Raw genomic sequence first — 19133 nt, 5'->3', positions numbered from 1 at the left:
ACTCGCCTATATGCGTACATTAAATAATAATGCATCGTTTTTGTGATATCAGTTACACAATTTGGTTTATTAGATGACCCTTATATTGTTGTGCAATACTTTGTTTATTTAGATAAGAGTAAACTACAAAATCTCTGTATATTTTATAGTGAATAGATACATATTTGTGGTACCATATGAAAATAAATACTAACTACAGATTTCTGAACAAAAATACTTCTTCTCGTTCAAGTATTTTTAACGTTTTGACACTATTTTTTTTTTCTTATTTGTTCATTTTAAGCCTTTAAGGAAAATTTTATACAACCTCCAATCCTCCATTCCACTATAATAAGTAAGACGTTTTTTTTAAAGAATTGTTAAGATTCGTCAAAAGATCTTATAGAGTCTCTACAAGAAGCATGAATTGTGCACATACAAGCCATTCTCATAGTCATTTCATTTATATGTTCATTCCATTACTTCTTTATCTATTCCATTGTAATTTCAAAACTCATGAAACAGCCATAATTTGACGGAAATTATAATCCCTAAACTAAAACATACAAGTGTGATCGTCGACTGCAACATTAGTTTGATATTGTCCGTTTTAGGTCAAGCCCGCACGGATTTATTTTTGGGTCACTCCCAAAAGGGCTCAAACTAATTGGGTTGGACAGGAATTATATACACCTTCCCCTACTCATCCGATGTGGGATGGGTTTGTACCCCAACAAACCTCCCCTCAAACCGAGACCACATCGGGAACGCAGTCGACACGAACATGGGTTGTTCCAGCCCTGGCCCCTGGGTCATCCTGGGCCCGACTCTAACCCGAGTCCTTCAGGGCCCGACCCTAACCGGGGCTCATCCAGGCACAACCCATAGCCACCTGGGCTTTGATACCACTTGCTAGGATCGTCGACTGCAACATTAGTTTGATATTGTCCGCTTTGGGTCAAGCCATCACGGATTTGTTTTTGGGTCACTCCCAAAAGGCCTCAAACTAATTGGGGTTGGACAGGAATTATATACACCTTCCAACTTCCCCTACTCATCCGATGTGGGATGGGTTTGTACCCCAACAACAAGTAGTATAATTTGAAAATAAATCTAGTGGTCAATATTCTAAAATCTTAAGCACGAGTGTTTGTGATACTTCTGCGTAAGTTAGGCAATTAGTTCCCAGCATAGGCTTGCTGGCAAATGAAATCGGATTTCTGCGACTTCAAACAAAGCTCCGATGCCGATGGACAGCTCCGCAGGCAATTATCTCCCAAGCTGCCCGACACCTGCCCGTTGCCCGAGATCAACCGCTGCGGCGCCGTACCGTTCAGGTAGTTCCCGTCTAGGTACAATCGCCGCAGCGACGATCCCTCCCTGCTGTACTGCCCCGGGATCGGCCCTCGGAACTCGTTGTAGCTCAGCGCCAGCGATCGTAGCTCCGGATAATCGGAGAATTTTTCCGGCAAAAGCCCCTCCACTTTGTTGTAGCTCAAATCCACGGCCACGAGCTCACTGTCCGACTCAGCCAGCGGCGTGGCGACGGAGACGCTCGTGATGCCGTTTTTGGCGAGGTCGATTTGCTGCACGGACGGGAGGAGGAAGAACCACGACGGTACGGCGCCGGAGAGCGAGTTCTCGGCGAGCTCGACCACCATCAGGTGAGTCAACTCGGCGAAGGAGGTTTTGGTGAGCGAGCCGGAGAGCGAGTTGGCCTTGAGAGCCAATTCAATTAAATTGGGCGGGAGGCGGGGGATCGGGCCGGTGAGGTTGTTGTAGCTGAGATCGAGGGTGGTGAGGGCGGGGAGCGGGCTGAGGTCGGGGAGGGGGCCGGAGATGAAGTTGCGGCCGAGGTCGAGCGCCTGGAGGGATTTGGCGGCGGCGATTGAGGGCGGGAGAGCGCCGGAGAAGGAATTGGAGCGGAGGATTAGGTTTTGGAGATTGGGGAGGGAGGCGATGGAGGAGGGGATGGGGCCGTGGAAGTCGTTCTCGCCGACGTCGAGGGTGACGAGTTGAGTGAGTTGGGAGAGGAGTGGGGTGAGTGTGCCTGAGTAGCCTTGCGAGTCCAGGGTGAGTTGGACAACTCGGCCGCCGGCGCACATGATGCCGCAGGTGAAGTCGGTGATGCGTGGGGTGGCGCACGGATCGGCGGAGAAGTTCCACGTGGCGAGGCAGGAGGCTGGAGGGATGGAGGAAGGCTTCACGGCGGATTTGAATGCGCGGAGGGCGGCGGTCTCGGAAGAGATGGCGGATGAGAGGGAGGGCGACACGGCCGCTAGGAGGAGGAGTACGGCGGCGGCGGCCATGGTGAAAAATGTGAGAGATGATTGGAAAATGAGAGGATTTTTAATTCGGAGAAAGTTTGGGAGAAAATTAGGATAAGGTCCTGTATTGTGTTTATAAAAACAAGATAATTTCTTAATTATACTTTTCCACCGTTAAAATTATACCTTAGCATTGAAAATATATTCCTCTAAACAACTGAGACATATTAGAAGTACAAACGAAGGATTAGAATGTAGCGTAGTAAGGGAGTGAATAATGTATAACAAGATTTAAGAGTAGTAAAATCTTGTTACTCCAAAGTTTGGTGTGTTAATAGAGAGCGGTTTGGAGTTTATTTGCAGATAGAAACTAGGAGTGTGATTTTTGGCAAAAAAAAAATTCAGTTTATTAAGTTTAAAACCACCGACGTCATTTTATCGTGTTGTATTAATAAACATTTATATTTATGTCATTATTTATTGACAACATCAAAATATTAAAGTTTTGTATCAATTTAGAATCAAATTTACCTCTAAATAAGTTACCATATAGGTCAATTGAGAAGATTTTAAAATTTTTATTGAAATTTTGGAATTTAAATAAATCAAAATTTAATAAAATTTCAAGATTTTATAGATAATTAGTAACTCTTAATTGAAGTATTTTAAGAATTTAGTTTGACATTAAATGTAATATGGATTAATAAAAAATTGGATAAACAAAAGAAAAAAAAGCCATATTCTGATTAAGAATTATTAACCATTAATTTATTAATAAATAAATTGAATCATTAAATTATTGAATGTCGTATTTTAATATTGAAAATAAATAATACTACTCCCTTAATTATTTTTTATCATTGATGCATTTATTTTAGATACAACTTAAAAAATTATGTTATATAAAAAAGAAATAAAATAGAGATGTGTTGCTTTTTGTTATAAAAAAATAGTAATAAGATACTAGATCTAAAAAAATTATAATTCAACAATTATTGAAGGAAACGGTAATCATATATGTTCGTTTTATTTTAAAATTTTAGGTTTGGAAGCCTTGGGAGGGCAATCGCCCCTCCCACCACCTAAATCACGACTGAGGATGTGTATATATGTGTAAATTGTACTCAACCATGGTGCGACTGCTGACGTGAACTTCGAGTCGAACAGGCACTCCCGATTGAAACGAAGACAACAAAGAGATGAATAGTGGATAAAGGAAAATTTGGTGTGAAGGGATACCTAATGAATGGTCCCTCAAAGTCTCGATCACAGCCACCTCGTGTGGCTGTTAGGTTAACTAAAACAGAATAAAATAATTTTCAACGGTATACTAAAACCTAAAATGAGATAAGTAATTAGTTCTAATGATATCCAAAATCAATCTTATTTTTTTATTTTTTAGTAAAAAGTACTCTATTTGTCCAAAAAATAGACAAAGTTCTAAACGACACGGATTTTAATGCGCAATTGGTAAAGTAAAAGAGATCAAGAGAAAGTGTGATAGAAAGTAAACTTGTCTATTTTTTATGAACGGAGGAAGTAGTACATATTTTTAGATTTATACTCCCTCCGTATTAAAAAAATAGAAACATTTAAAATGACACGGGTTTTATGCACAATTGGTAAAGTAGATGAGAAAAATTCGTAAAGTAAGAGAGGTGAAAAGAAAAATGAGTAGAGTAAAAGAGAGAAAGAGAAAAATTAGTGAAAGTAGAGTTAGTGAATTGTGAGGTTCATACCCTAAAATAGAAAAATTATAAAGCTTCTATTTTTAAGGAATGATCCAAAATGAAAATAGTTGTTATTTTCAAAAAACGGAGGGAGTTCAAAACTAAAACTAAAAACTTTTTGAATTTTGTGAGAAAAAAAAAAGATAATACGGAGTATGAAAAATTATCTAAGTTTGAATATTGGGGTAAATAGTTGGAGAAAAATCATATAATACTAATGTTTGAATAGTGTAAATAAATGGTTGGAGATGTTATAAAACTTCATCCATCCCACAAACAACTCTTTGATGAAAGTGAGAGAGATGAGGATTCTAGTTATTGCTCAAGCAATTTGTATCCTTGCTTGGGCTGTTTCATCGTCCAATTCCAACGATGAAGGAAGCCTACGAAGGCGAAGAAATACACGATATCACTTATAGCTTCACTCCTTACCCTAACGGAATTGGCAAGTTTCTCACCCTTCTGAGGAGCATGAAGAATCGCTCTGACTACAATTTCTCCGAGTTGAAGCTGCCCCTTCACGCCGGAACTCACGTCGACGCGCCGGGCCATTTCTACGGCAACTACTTTGATCAAGGGTTTGATGTCGATTCCCTTGACCTCAGAGTACTCAATGGCCAAATTCATGCCTTTAATTCACTCTAAATTTGTTGATTTCTGCTCGAATTGGATTTGTGCACTGCAATTAGGTTATCACTTTGAAAATACTATAGAATGACCTTTGTTTTTAGAAGTCAGCTTATGTCATAATTAGGGAGATGTAACTCAAGTAGCTGATTAGTTTCTTCATAAATCGGTTTACTATTTCATTTTTAATTGGATGTGAAGTTTTAAGGTCTCATATGGCTTATCTGGTATCCTGCTTCTTAGATGAACAATTTATGAAGTCCCCTTTGACTGAGGAGGTCTGTTCATTAAGAATCTGTTTGCCTCATTTCTGTGTTCTTACTTAATGAATATGCTAGTGAGCTAACAAGCCAAATACTGTCAAGCTTGGTTCGTATTGTACGGATTAAATATCTGCCTTGATATAGATATGCTACATTTGATGGTTTATAATGTCATGAATTTTGCGTTTGGACAGGTCCTGCGCTGCTTGTAGATGTTCCTAGAGACAAGAATATTACTGGTATGCTAAAGCGGCATTCATGGTAGATTTAAATATTTGTGCTGGAGTAGATGTACTTGTTTCCTAGTCCTTACATTCCACTTTTCATCTCTTTGGTTTTCTCTATTTCAGCTGAAGTAATGAAGACCTTAAACATTCCCAAGGGTGTGAGAAGAGTACTTTTCAGGACACTAAATACAGATAGGTAATTTTAACTTAATCAAGCAACTCTTCTTGGATAAGAGTTGATGCTGCTTGACTGTTCTTACTTCTTACACTCCTTATATCTTGGATCTGGCCAGCCTTCTCATTTTGATATGGTTAAGGACATTTTTTGTTTACCGGTTGAGTGTCTCAAAGCTTGTATTTGGCTTTAGTTTCAATATTTCTCATTTTTCATTCTGCATAATTGAGACACACGAAATACTCTTTTAACTTATAAAACCAGCTCACTGAAGCCATTTTTAAGGCATTTAAGAATCTCCAATAGGGGATATGTCCACGGGTCTTTTTCAGGCGCCTAATGTACAAAAAGGAATTTGATTCGAGTTTCGTTGGATTCACGGAAAATTGAGCACAGTAGCTTGTAGATAACACTGATGTTAAACTTGTGGGTAAGACCTAACAGTAGAACCCTTTCATGTGCTATTTTAACATATCCCTGCACTTGTTGTTTGTGAACTGATCTTGATGAACCATTTCCATTGCAGGAACTGATTACTTGTCTGTTGGCGCTTTCGATTATGCTACCGCTGCTCATCTTGTTTTTCTTAAAAGCAAGGTAAGTTGGGCCTTTCAAATACTCTATCTGCTTATATGTCTGCTGGCATTTAGATATCATCAGCTGATGTTTGGAGTTTTAAGTTTTGAAATGATTTTATATCCGTTGTTGATCTTATCTTATATTTTTGTCCAAATAAATTGAATTTTCGGAGCTTGTAACACCCACTGCAAAACAGTATTTAATTGGGGTCAAAATTTGCAGGAAATCATCCTAGTCGAAGGGCTAAAGCTTGATGATGTTCAAGCTGGAATATACTCTGTACATTGTTTGCCTTTGAGATTGGTTGGTTCTGAGGGTTCACCCATCAGATGTATTCTGATTTAAGTGACGTACGCATCTCTTAAAGTGATGCATGTGTTTCGTGTGATTAGGTTGTTTTGATCTAAGAAACAACTTCCTTCTCCCATGATCTCTCCCAATCCTACGACATCAATGCCATCAAGCAGCACATTCGCTTCGACGTCTCCTTTTTTCTCCATTGAGTTCAACTTTACGAGTCTATCGTGAGAGATTAAACCTGGAATCCTCCTCCACAGATGAGCTCTTTTTCGACGGGAAGATCCTTCCCCATCCAAATAAATAAAATGCCTTGCCCTCTGCTCTTCCCTCGCTGCCACTGCCTAGAAAATCCGGCAATAAGCAAGCGGATTCCAAAGAGAAGCCAAAAGAACGTTCCAGCGGTTTCTGCGCAACTCAAGCTTGAATTGGGGCAGCGGATGCATCTGGAATCTCTGCCTCTGTTGTTATATTTTGGCGTTGGGAACTGCTCGGACCGGCGTCGGGGCTATCCAAGTTAGCTCCGGCAAGCTGGCTAGCCACCTCATACTCGCCGGCGTCGGATAGGGATACCGACCTCGACCGTTTGCTGGAGGAGCTGGAGGAGGATGATACGCATCCCCTATACTTCAGATGCACACGCAACTCCTGCCAAGCGCTGAGGTACTTGAGCTGTTTGTAATTTAGGGATTGGTAGGTAGCCAAGACGGCACTGATGATGTCGAGCTCGCTCCTGCCGCTCCCCGCCGACCGCTCTTCCTGAAGGTAATACCCCTGGAACTTTTGGATTTCTTCGTTGGCTCTGAATATGGCATTGCGCACCATACTCTCATTGCACTCGATGGTTCCAGCCGGACGGTTTTCATTGTACCGGTGAGAGACGCGCCACCAAAACCTATCCCCGTTTTGGTTCGTGCCTATCTCCGAATCTTCGGAGATAGTCAAATAGGCTTTGAATAATTGATCCATCTTCGCCGGAGTGTACGGGGTGCGGACACCACTGGGAGTAGGAGTAGGAAGAGGAGTTTGAGAGCCGCCGCTCCCTTCCGATCTGGGTTCGGGTGCCCACCCGTATCGCCCATCGGGGACATCTTGGTCGTCCACCGTGTAAGGCCAGTAGCCACCCGGAACTTGAGAACTTTGGGTTTGAGGAGGAGCCGAAAATTGGGTTTCCGGAGTAGGGAATGGTTGTGAGCCAAACCATTCGTGGTTCTAACAGCGGGAGTCGGATGGGTGATCGCCGGAGCCGGATATTTTTTTTTATAAGAGTGAATGATTGAGAATTGATAAGAGAAGATGAAAGAATTTAGATGAGAATTGTGTAGTGTGGTATAAAATTTTGGTGTGGAAGTGAAGGTATTTATAGATGAAAATGTGAATTTTAGGGAAAAAATTGAAAAATAAATTGAAAGTGGGGAGAAAAAGGATATAATTTATTGGGAAGTACAAAAATATTTTTTTAATTTAAAATTGTATTTTAAATTAAATTCAATTTTTTTAAAGAAAAAGAAAAATCAAAAATGGCAACTGCTTTGCCGTCGGCCAATCAGAACGCGGCTTATGGCACAGGCGCCGTCCGTTCCATGGAGCATAGCTGCGGATGATCTTAGAAGTGTATTTGAATGCGCCTATACTTTTCTGGAGAAAACAAAATCTTGAAACCGGGATGGATTCACGAGACTCATAATAGTAGAAGTAATTTTCTACTAAATCAGTATATATTCGATTCGTCAAATTGATTAGTTGAAAGAATCTTCTATGTTGCTGGTTGCTGCATTTGTTAACTAGTTAAAAAGTTACAACACCAAATCATTATCCCCAAATTCCATATCTCTCACTCTCTGAAGCTATATTCCCGGCGACATGACTCCGCCGCAACTCCTCCTGCTAACATCTGCGTTGCTTCTGTCGCATACGCTGTTCCCATTCGCCTCCGCCACCTCCAACGAGGCTTATCCTCCGACATACGGACTCGATCAGCCCTGGACTCCCCCCGCCGATGATCTAGTCCCTGTGCGCCGCGAAGTCTACGGAGGAGGCCGTATCATCGACATAAGCCACCGGTACCACCCGGACATGCCTTCCTGGGAGTCCCCCGACGGCCTCGGCCACTTCCTGTGGCTCGCTAAGAGCATCAAAAAAGGGGAGCTCGCCAATAACTCCGAGATGAAGCTCCCCACCCACACCGGGACCCACGTCGATGCGCCGGGCCACGTCTTCGATCACTACTTCGATGCCGGCTTCGACGTTGACACGCTCGACCTCGATGTTCTCAACGGTACTATTCAATCACTTAATTAATTGGCCTTTTTTTAGTATCCGAATGAATTCATTGTTTTATGTTTTCTTTAGCTAATATGACATAGAAATGTGGGATTTTGACTGTGTGATTCTGGTGTTATGTCACTAGCTATTGTTGAATGTTTCGTGCTCAATTAAATTACATAGGAAGTACTTACTAAATTCGGTGGTTACACCGAGAAGTTGATGATTTTGATTGCATGTTTAGTAGTACCAAATTCGGTGCATGAGTCATAGGGCATCCTTCTGATAACAATTGTGTGGATTAGGTTTCACTGTTTCACCTTGTCATCTGATTTTCTCGATTTAGCATGTATAAATGCACATATAGGCTTTAAATTAGTGGTCTAGGTACTTCTAGTTATATACTCGAATCTACACAGCCATATAGCCTGACTAAGGTGAATAAGACAGCCTAAAGTTTGCTTCAATTGTGGAAGAAATGAGGGCTTTGCATGCTTTACTGATTTGTTCTGTCGTGCAAGCAATTACTTGCCTGAGTATGGCTATTCTACCATGGGATTTTGTGTACCTAGAATGGTATGGTGATGGGTCGGGTGATCGTGTTGGGGTTGCTGATGCTCCTCCAAGAATGGAAGCATATGAAAATGGATACATATTTCATATTGCTCATAAGTTTACTCATACACTAGTGGGTGATTCTACTGAGGGACTTGGGCGATGAGCATGAAGGATGTGTCTGACTACAATTTCTCTGAGATGAAAATACATGTTCAATGTGGAACACATGTAGATGCACCTGGGCACACATATGACTTACTGAATTACTATGATGAAGGGGCATGGTGATGATAGTTTGTACATCAGAGTCCTCAATGGTAATAAAGATATCAGCACCATGTCCTCCTAGTTCTTCATTTTAGAAAATTTTCCAATTGAGTTTGGGCATATGGACTGTATATGAAATGTTTAGAACCACCTTTGAATAAGTTCTTGCATAAAATGGCCTGAAACCCTGCTCACAATCATCTTGAAATATCTTGACTGTTCACTCATATTAAAATAGATGGGTTAGTGAAAAGAGGTTTACACTTTGTTCTTAGGTTTAGCAGATTTTGAGTGTTAAAAGTATATGCTCTTGTTTTAAAACTAAATAGATGCCGCACAACAGTTAGGGGGATATGATGCTATAGGTATTTTCCTCTTTGATGCCAAAAGCCTGGTTGTGACTAATAGGTGAACCTTGAGGATTGATGTTAGAGTAGTAGAACAGTACAGATGTTTAATCTTACCTGGTTGGATTTCCAGTCTGCTCAGACATTACATATGTGAATATATGAGCTACAGAGGAATTCTGATTACTTGACTTTGGTCATTTTATGAGCAAAAGTATAAGCTACACATGAAATCTGATCTCTTTATTATTGTCATTCTTATCTGTTTTAATAACAATTTTTTATAGGCTGTCATTGTAAAATTGGTTATTGTAAGATCTTGTGTTACCCATTAAATTATCCGTTCTTTTGAGTTCTGTTACAGCCTTGATGTAGTTATGTTTATCACAATTCAGTTTTCTTGATTTTCTTATTATTTTGAATAGGTAATGCATTTCTTGTCGATGTTCCAAGAGAAAAATATCACTGGTATGAGCTATATAACTAGATTGCTACTCTATGAACAAATTGGTTTGTGCTTGCTGAATAACTAAAGTAATCATCACATTCTTTCTATTGCCATGTCCATGTTTTAGCTGAAGTTATGAAGACCTTAAATATTCCAAAGGGAGTACGAAGAGTACTCTTCAGAACACTAAATACGGACAGGTAATTGTATTACTGGTAACTCCTAAACTCTTCTTACGGCTATTTGTTGAGTTTGCATAGGTATTGTAAGAAATGTGTTCCATGTAACTGTTTTGGGTCTAGTGGAGGGAAATTGTTGCCTCCTTTTTTTAATGGAGAAGTCTTGAACAAGAATGGTAGCAGTTTTCTCCTTCACTAGAGTGTGAATTGACATTTTATTTCTAGACATCAGCAAGTCATCCTCATCATCATTGTTGTATACATGGCAAAGTGGAGATTTCCCAATATTTGGATGGTTGTGCCAGAAGTTCTATTGTTTGAGTGATTTAGTGGGAAAAAATCTTTTAGATAGCAAAGTGTAGAAACATAGTTAAGAAGACAATTTTTTGGCTGAAGTAAATTCATTTTGGTTAATGTTTATTTTCTTAGAATGTAATGCTTTGCTTTTGTGGTTCAGCCAAGTGGGAGTAGAATGTTAGCAATATAATGTAAGCTAAATGTTCAATCAATTTTTTTTTTTCTAAATCATTATGAAGTAAAACTGCTTAGTCTTACAACATGCCAAAAGAAAATTTCTTTGGGTTATTAGTCTGGACGAATAAAGTATTGTGTCTTGTTTATGCTTAATATAATTTCTTAAGACGATGTTTCATGGCAGTCTACTTTAAATTCAGCACATTATCGGGCTGTTTCTAAAAGTATCCAATTGGGAATATTATTGCATATATTTTCAGAGGCCTTATGTACAAGAAGGCATTTGACACAAGTTATGTTGGGTTCATGAAAGATGGGGCACAGTGGCTTGTCGATAATACTGACATCAAACTTGTGGGTAAGACTTAAAAGTTTTTGCTTCATATTAATCTTTTCGCCATCAAGTTGTATTAGATGGAAGAAAGTTTTGTTCTTTCAAGCTCAAAATTTTAATATTTGTTCTGTATGCTTCAGTACCTTCACCTTGTGCACAGTTGTATATTCTTACACAGTTTTTATAGAGATTTGCTGGCCACGGATGATCCCTTCTTCATGTCTCTTCTTCTTGGATGCAAAGAAAGTGCAATTTTTTTTCTCTAGCCATATAATCACACTGATCTAATTGGCACCTCGCCCTGTATAATGACTGGATTGCTATTCTTTCTGGCCACAGCTTCCAGTTCTATTGTTTTTTATTACAAGTGTTGCTTCACCCTCTCAATAGGGTTACTAATGTCTACTTGAACCCGTACTGCTTAAACTGCTGTCCGAACCAGCATGTTCTTAGCTATTAGTTTTTTCACACAAGTCTGATGCTGAAATGAAACCATTTTGGTCTTTGATGGTAGGAGTGGATTACCTGTCGGTGGCTGCGTTTGACGACCTACTTCCTTCTCATTATGTTTTCCTTGAAGGAAGGGTGAGGATTTGTTGCCTGATTATTCAAACTCTGATTGTTGAATACACATACGTTTGACTTTGAAAATTGTGGAATTGGTTCAGGAAATAATCCTAGTAGAAGGACTGAAACTTGATGGTGCAGAAGCAGGAATATATTCAGTGCACTGCTTGCCTTTGAGATTGGTGGGTGCAGAGGGATCGCCGATTAGATGTATTCTCATCAAGCCATGAGTTGTTGTCTTCACATCACCCCGCCATTGTCTTCAACTATATAACTCCCTCGTTTGTTTTAATAAACTGAATGAGTGTGTTTTATAGTAAAATTTGAGTTGAATGATTTAGTAGACAGCCCAAATAAAAATGAAGTAGGCCCAGCCCATTTAACATAAATTAATTGGACTTTATTCGTTTCTCAAATTGTTTTCTGAATTTTCAGAAATTACAAATGTGTCACTGCGTTTTTTGTGTGCAAATAGAAATTTTAATACTTTGACGTTTTCAAGCTACTAAAAATGGCAGACATACAACTTTGGATACATCTAGCAAAACCATTTCGAAAATTTTGTATACAATCAATCCTTTGCTTCGTAGTTCTAGACATAGGAAATTAAGAATTCTTATATGTATAAATTAGCACTGCATTAAAGATGTCGTCATTGATTATGCCAAGACGTTGTGACTACCGCGAACAAACACGTATTAACAATAAGAAGTTTGTTATGATACTAAGAGAAGAGTCGCAAGACGTAAAATTGATTTATAGTATATTATTATGCACATATGTTTTGTAGTAAGTCCAACAAGCATAGTTTTTACTTAATAAAAATAGTAACTATATAGAAATATGAGTCCAAATGTATGTGTTGGGGCAGACATGCTTGAGTCCATTATAGTACGACGTTTCACAGTTATGGGAGGACATGCTTATTTCCTTCCTTTGTCAGTTTTGCCTTACCCTTCAAAAGTGACATTTGAGGTCCAAAAACCATTCTGCAAAACACCTCCTTTCTCATACATTTATTTTACCCTCTAAAATAACTTTCTACTACTACTACTACTATTGACGGAGCCATATCAAGTTGGGGTATCTAAAATTTATTTTGAAATTAAACTCAAATTATAGAAATGCTACAAATTTCCAAAAACGTGCTAAATTGAGCTATGAGTTCATGCTCATATTGATTTGGGTTTGTTTGTTCTTCATTATAATAGTCTATGGCTATATCAATCATGCTTTATTATTTATCTACTTAACTCACAAAACAATACAGCATAAAATCTTTTGCCGGGAAAAAATTAGAATGAAATGGAGAGTGTATGCGATTATACTAACACTGAAATATACTGGTTCTAGAATCGGGTTTGATGCATCCTCAAATCGACCTAGGAACTAGAATGAGGATGTGGTCGTCTATTGGCCCACTTTCATAAACTCCCAAGTAATGTATGGATATTATGGTTTACGGAATTAATTTTATCAATTCAATCTGATAAATGATGGTTATTGGTAAAACAAAACACAAAAGGACTTTTACATGTGCTGGACTTAGGGGTAGGCAAAAATACTGATATATTGACTTATCATGCTGAAATACATCGAAAATATCTAATTTTTAGTATATCGTAATTTTTTTGTACGGTATGATACCTTACCGAAAGATTTCGGTACAATTATGGTATGAATTTTCATAAACTGCGGCATACCAAAATTACGGTATATACCTTACCGACATCAATATGTATACCGTAAAAATAGTATATATCGTGCATACTGAATGTATTTGTATATATGTTAAATACTCTTATTGTGGACACGAGTTTTAAGAAATGTAAAAAATAGTGAGTTGGAAAAGTTGTGGAATATGAGATCCATTTTTTTATATTGGTTTTTATAATAAAATGTGAGTGAAGTAAGTTAGTGGAATGTGATACCTACTTACCATTTATGATAAAAATAAAGTGTGACTCTTATTGTGGGATGGAGGGAGTACATTTATAGTACTCCTTAATATTATATAGGGATATATTGGTATTGCGATATACAATATCGAAAACAGATACACGGTAAAATCTCAGTATACCAAATTTTGGTACGGTATACCGAAAATGTGGTACAATATTGGTATATTGAAATTGGTCGTCTTAAAACTTTGATATGCTGGAAATTTTAATAAAGTAAATGTATGATTTTTATACATACGAAATTTCGATTCTGTATACAGTATGATATACTACTATACCAATCCCTAGTTGGACCACTTAGTTATAAACGAAGGAGCACTAACATTGAATGATTCATTCCTGTTTCCTTCTTAACACAGTCCCTTCTCTCAAATGAGGCAAAATTACTTGACTTCATAGAGTTCCATTTTTTGTGGGCTCGCTGTGAATTCCATTTGGATCCCACCTTTAGATATCCAAATTTTATTGTTATTACTCATTTATGATATGCAACACTCTTCTTTTTTCTCAGAACTCAGAAGTTTAATTCAACAAACTTATGTCACGCATGAAATCTGGTATGCACAAGGATGCTTTTAATGATGTTAATCGAAATTGAATTTGATATTTTCATTGAACTTTAAGTTCAAAATTAGGTACAACACAATTAATAAAAAATTATGTTACAAAGTATAGTTGAGATCACATAACGCTAAGGTTCAAGGAAATCAATTTATTTAGAAGCACACACGTACAACATATTGTACTCAAAAAGGAAAATGATATCATCAATTGTTTTATAGGAAAAAAAAAAGAGTTAGAGGACTTAAATAAAGGTCCTACATGAAGATACTAAGTATTTAATTTTCATCTGCTGGAAGAGCAGAGGCACACAGTCTCGTATCTTTGGTTGAAGATTTCCAATAAAATTATTAATTGCACGAACCATCTATCACGTACAAAATGGCATATTTCAAACCCATCATTTTCCCACTTGACCTTTACCCAATTTAATTCCAAGCTACTCCCTCCATTCCATGGTAATGGAGGCGTTTCTTTTCGGCACGGAGATTAAGAAAATTGTGTTAGGTGAGTTAAGTAAATGAAGAATAAAGTGGAAAATGAAAAAGGTAGAGAGATAATGAGAGAATAAAGTAAGAGAGAGTAAAGTAAGTGTGGAGAAATGTGTTGACTTTTACTAAAAATGGAAATGACTCTATTACTATGGAACGTACCAAAATGACAAAATAACTCTATTACTATGGAATAGAGGGAGTACTACTTTCCAAATATCATTGTTGTTTTTAATTTTATTGTCATTTTTAAAAAAAATTATCCTATAGTTCGAATTTATCGCATTATATCATTATTATGTCGTACCAACGGAAATGAAATTACAGAAATTTGTTTTCGTGTTGTATATATTTGCAGAAATTGAGTCATGTTTTTATACAGCAGTGCTAATATAATGCATCGTGTTCATTTTTGGTCTTACCGTATCTATATTGTATAGCTTTGGTAATTACACAACACAATGAATTTCCAAGCTTATTGTGTTCCAAGGGCATCCACTATGCGCATGTGCACTATAGAGACTTCACGATCTATTCATGGATTTTACGAATGTTTTAAATTATGTGTGATGGGGTGCGTACTAAACAAGCCCAACAGCAATGACGGCCCATCAGCCCAAAGCCCAAGGAAGAGTATGAGTTCGGCATTACCAAAGAGTTCGGCCTCAGCCTACGGCTCGGTAAAAGCCAACCTATCAAGCTCTGCTCTCAGATCGGCAACCAAAGCAGGAGTATGAGTTCGGCATTACCAAAGAGTTCGGCCTCAGCCTACAGCTCGGTAAAAGCCAACCTATCAAGCTCTGCTCTCAGATCGGCAACCAAAGCAGGAGTATGAGTTCGGCATTACCAAAGAGTTCGGCCTCAGCCTACAGCTCGGTAAAAGCCAACCTATCAAGCTCTGCTCTCAGATCGGCAACCAAAGCAGGAGTATGAGTTCGGCATTACCAAAGAGTTCGGCCTCAGCCTACAGCTCGGTAAAAGCCATCCAATCAAGCTCTGCTCTCAGGTCGGCATCAAGCTCTACTCTCAGATCGGCAACCAAAGCAGTTCGGTCTCAGTATTCGACCGAACAAGGAGTTAGTGGACCCATACAGGATGTCCAACACACCCACTACCACGTGGTGTCAACTCAGGCCACGATCGTAGGCCATGACCTACGCTACATCCACGATCTTAGGCCATGAGCTACACGACATCCACGACTTAGGGTGGTGATGCAAGCCACGATCTTAGTTCAAGATATAAATAGAACTTAGATCAGATAGAAGAAGGTTAAGCTCTCTAGAGATAAAACACCATATAGCAAGTTTGTATTTGTAAGCTGTAGAAAACAGATCAAGCAATACAACTCTGCCCTCTTTTCTTCCCGTGGACGTAGATTTACTTCAGTAAATCGAACCACGTAAATTCTCTGTGTCGTGATCTGCATTTTCATTCTCTACCAGCATTTACAAACCTCAGAAATTCGCGGATCCATCACTGGCGCCGTCTGTGGGAAACAGAGAACCAAATTTGTGATAATAAAGCGAATTTTTGACCCTTTTTCCACCCCAAAAAAAAAAAAAAAAAAATGCATACCAGATCACATACTACCCGTAATACCGTTCGTGAAAACCATAAGGAAGCTAATCCAGCCCGCAGGTCCGGAAAACAGCCTCGGGAGACATCTACTTCCAGTTTTCACGATGAAGGAACAAGCCGCTCCAAAAATCGTCCCACCGAGTCTTCCCAGCAGCCTGATTTGAATGAGGCTGTCAAGCTGTTCTTGGCTGAGAAGCAGGATGAGTTCTTAGCCTTCCTGCAAAAGAGCCAACAGCCGAAGATGAAAACGGTAGATTCTCCTTCCTCGTCCAGACATGAAAGTCACTACCGCAGTAGTACCGTGTCTTCCAGGAAGAAGAATCCTCAACCCCGACACATTCCTGTTCCTCCTCGGTACCGGAATCACAGGAGATCTCCATCTCCTCCATACCGAAGAGATGTCGGGTTCGCCATGTACGGAGCATTGAAGACTCCGTTCTCGGACGATATCACCCGAACTCCCCTTCCACAGAACTACCGAACTCCGTCGATAACCTATGACGGACTCGTGGATCCTCATGACTTCCTGGGACGCTATCAGTATAATATGGCGAACCAAGGTCTCAATGAGGTCCATGTGTGCAAGCTGTTCCCCGAGCTGCTCATCGGGAACGCCAGAAGGTGGTTCGACAGCCTTCCTCAAGGCAGCATTAGATCCTACCGAGATCTAATGGATGCTTTCCACAGGAGGTTCTTTCAGAAAGCGGAAGCCCGAAGCACTTCGGCTCAGCTGCTTTCTATACGTCAAGGTCGCGACGAAAAGATCAGCGACTTCCTGACGAGATTCCATAAGGAATGCCTACAAGTAGATAATCTCAATGATCTACTTGTCATTTCGGCATTCCAAAATGGAATCCTGCCCGGAGCTCTCTACAGAAAGCTCGTGGAATGCAGTCCGCAAACAGCTCAAGAGGTGTGGGACATTGCGGACCAGTTCTCCCGAGCCGATGAGGCAGACCGTCGAAAACGGTCTTTAGACAGCTCATCTAGAGGAGACGAAAAGAAGCCCGATCATAGCGATCAGAGGCTTCCTCGCCGAACACCTTCCCCACCAAAGGAGGGATAGCGGTCATACGAGGTGATCGAAAAAGAGCAAGTGTGTTCGCAGATTGCGCTTAAAAGTGCCGAGCAATCAGTTCGGCACCATCAAGCATAGCAATCACAGCAGCCGGAGTCAGAAGCAGGCGAAATGACCGAAGTCACACCGGAGCCGAACTCAATGGTGTACGGCATTGAAGCCGTGATTCCGGTTTAGATCGGCATACCCAGTCCCCGAACTCAATTTCTCCTCAGAAATGAATGGTGACGGACTGAGAGCCGAACTAGATCTTGCCGAAGAAAGAAGAGAATTGGCCTGCATAAAAGCAGCCAAGTACAAGGAGCAAGTAGCCCGGTATTACAACCAAAGGGTGAAGAAGCTGCAATTTCAAGTGGGAGATCTCGTCTTGAGAAACAACGAAGTAAGCCGAGCAGAAAAGCTGGGCGAGCTCGAACCCACAGGGGAAGGTCCATATCGGGTGTCAGAAGTCCTCGACAAAGGGTCTTACAAATTGACTCACGTGTCAGGAGCACAAGTACCCCGAACATGGTACGTTTCCAACCTCAAAAAGTTTCATTTGTAAGAGACAGTCCGGTCAGTCAGTCTTGGGTTCTGTTCGGTCAATGTGCTTTCTTTGGTTTGCTTGATCTTTGTTTGTCTCTGTGCGTTTTATCTGTGCGTTTTGTCTGTCTATGTGCGTGTCGTCTCTTACAAATGTTACTGAGGTATCTTGTTCTTCGAAGGCTGATCCCCTTCTTAGAACATATACAAGCTAAACGATTGTGAGTCAAAGCTTCCAAGGAGGATACAAGACCACAATTCAGCTTAACAAGCACTTCGTCTGAAACGAACTGCAATAAGCCAACGATTGAGAGTCCAAGCTTCTCAGGAAGATACAAGACCACAATTCGGCTTAAGAAATAAGCACTTCGTCTGAAACGAACTGCAATAAGGGAAAGTCCGATCCACGCGATAAACCTCGCCGAATTAGGACGACCAAGTTCGGTCAAAGAAGTTTACCTCATAAGACCGAGGACGACCATGTCTAGTCAAAGAGGTTTACTGCATAAGACCACTTCGGTTAACTGGGAAAGTCCGATCCACGCGATAAAACTCGCCGAATTAGGACAAGGGAAAGTTCGATCCCGGCGACAAAAATCGCCAAATTAGAACACAAACCAAGTCCGGTCAAAGATGTTTATTTCATCAGACCAAGGACGAGTCCGGTCAAAGATGTTTATTTCATCAGATCAAAGACGAGTCCGGTCAAAGATGTTTATTTCATCAGACCAAAGACGAGTCCGGTCAAAGATGTTTATTTCATCAGACCAAAGACGAGTCCGGTCAAAGATGTTTATTTCATCAGATCAAAGACGAGTCCGGTCAAAGATGTTTATTTCATCAGACCAAAGACGAGTCCGGTCAAAGATGTTTATTTCATCAGACCAAAGACGAGTCCGGTCAAAGATGTTTATTTCATCAGACCAAAGACGAGTCCGGTCAAAGATGTTTATTTCATCAGACCAAGGACCAAGTCCGGTCAAAGAAGTTTACTTCATAAGACCAAGGCCCAAGTCCGGTCAAAGAAGTTTACTTCATAAAACCGAGGACGAGTACGATGAAATTTTTTCGCTAAGCTGTAAATACAGTGTTAGAAGCGAAAACAAAATTTCATTTTTCAAATCTTGTTCGGCGTACAACTTAGCTACCCTACAAAATGGCGTTACGCTATTACAAAGGACTATTCTACTGTCCAGGGTTGCTGAAGTTAAGCCACCTATCTGCAAAATCCTCTGGAAGCCGAGTTCGGTTGTTCCGAGCAGATGAAGAATAAGCAGGTCGACGAGATGCTATCCTCGACCCAACGCCTCTTCCCCGAGCCCGAGAAGTCCTAACACCTCGGCGATGAAGAGTCTC

The 19133-nt window shown here is 40.0% G+C and overlaps 3 protein-coding genes across 3 annotated transcripts; 2 read left to right on the top strand and 1 right to left on the bottom strand.

The window, feature by feature from the left end:
• Positions 1–415: 415 nt before the first annotated feature.
• LOC121807001 (leucine-rich repeat receptor-like kinase protein THICK TASSEL DWARF1) lies at positions 416–2627 on the bottom strand. The gene is made up of 2 exons (XM_042207185.1): positions 1071–2627; positions 416–548 (listed from the first exon to the last, which is right to left on the bottom strand). Exon 1 carries the CDS (start codon positions 2286–2288, stop codon positions 1158–1160), a length of 1131 nt encoding a protein of 376 aa, XP_042063119.1. The 5' UTR covers positions 2289–2627; the 3' UTR covers positions 416–548; positions 1071–1157.
• Positions 2628–4236: 1609 nt separating this feature from the next.
• Positions 4237–6210, top strand: LOC121807161 (cyclase-like protein 2). The gene is given in 6 exon segments (XM_042207367.1): positions 4237–4592; positions 5061–5105; positions 5217–5289; positions 5601–5698; positions 5795–5865; positions 6070–6210. Coding segments are annotated over 6 exon segments (654 nt in total). The 5' UTR covers positions 4237–4348; the 3' UTR covers positions 6193–6210.
• Positions 6211–7538: 1328 nt separating this feature from the next.
• On the top strand, positions 7539–11999 carry LOC121809674 (cyclase-like protein 2). The gene is made up of 6 exons (XM_042210427.1): positions 7539–8422; positions 10007–10041; positions 10147–10229; positions 10943–11040; positions 11531–11601; positions 11685–11999. The coding sequence occupies exons 1-6, from the start codon at positions 8008–8010 to the stop codon at positions 11811–11813; spliced, it is 831 nt and encodes a 276-aa protein (XP_042066361.1). The 5' UTR covers positions 7539–8007; the 3' UTR covers positions 11814–11999.
• Positions 12000–19133: the final 7134 nt, after the last annotated feature.

This window comes from Salvia splendens, chromosome 6 (genome assembly GCF_004379255.2).
Source record: "Salvia splendens isolate huo1 chromosome 6, SspV2, whole genome shotgun sequence".
NCBI lineage: Eukaryota > Viridiplantae > Streptophyta > Magnoliopsida > Lamiales > Lamiaceae > Salvia > Salvia splendens.
The sequence above is the reverse complement of the archived record's forward strand: the minus strand, read 5'-3'. Positions and strand labels throughout refer to the sequence as shown.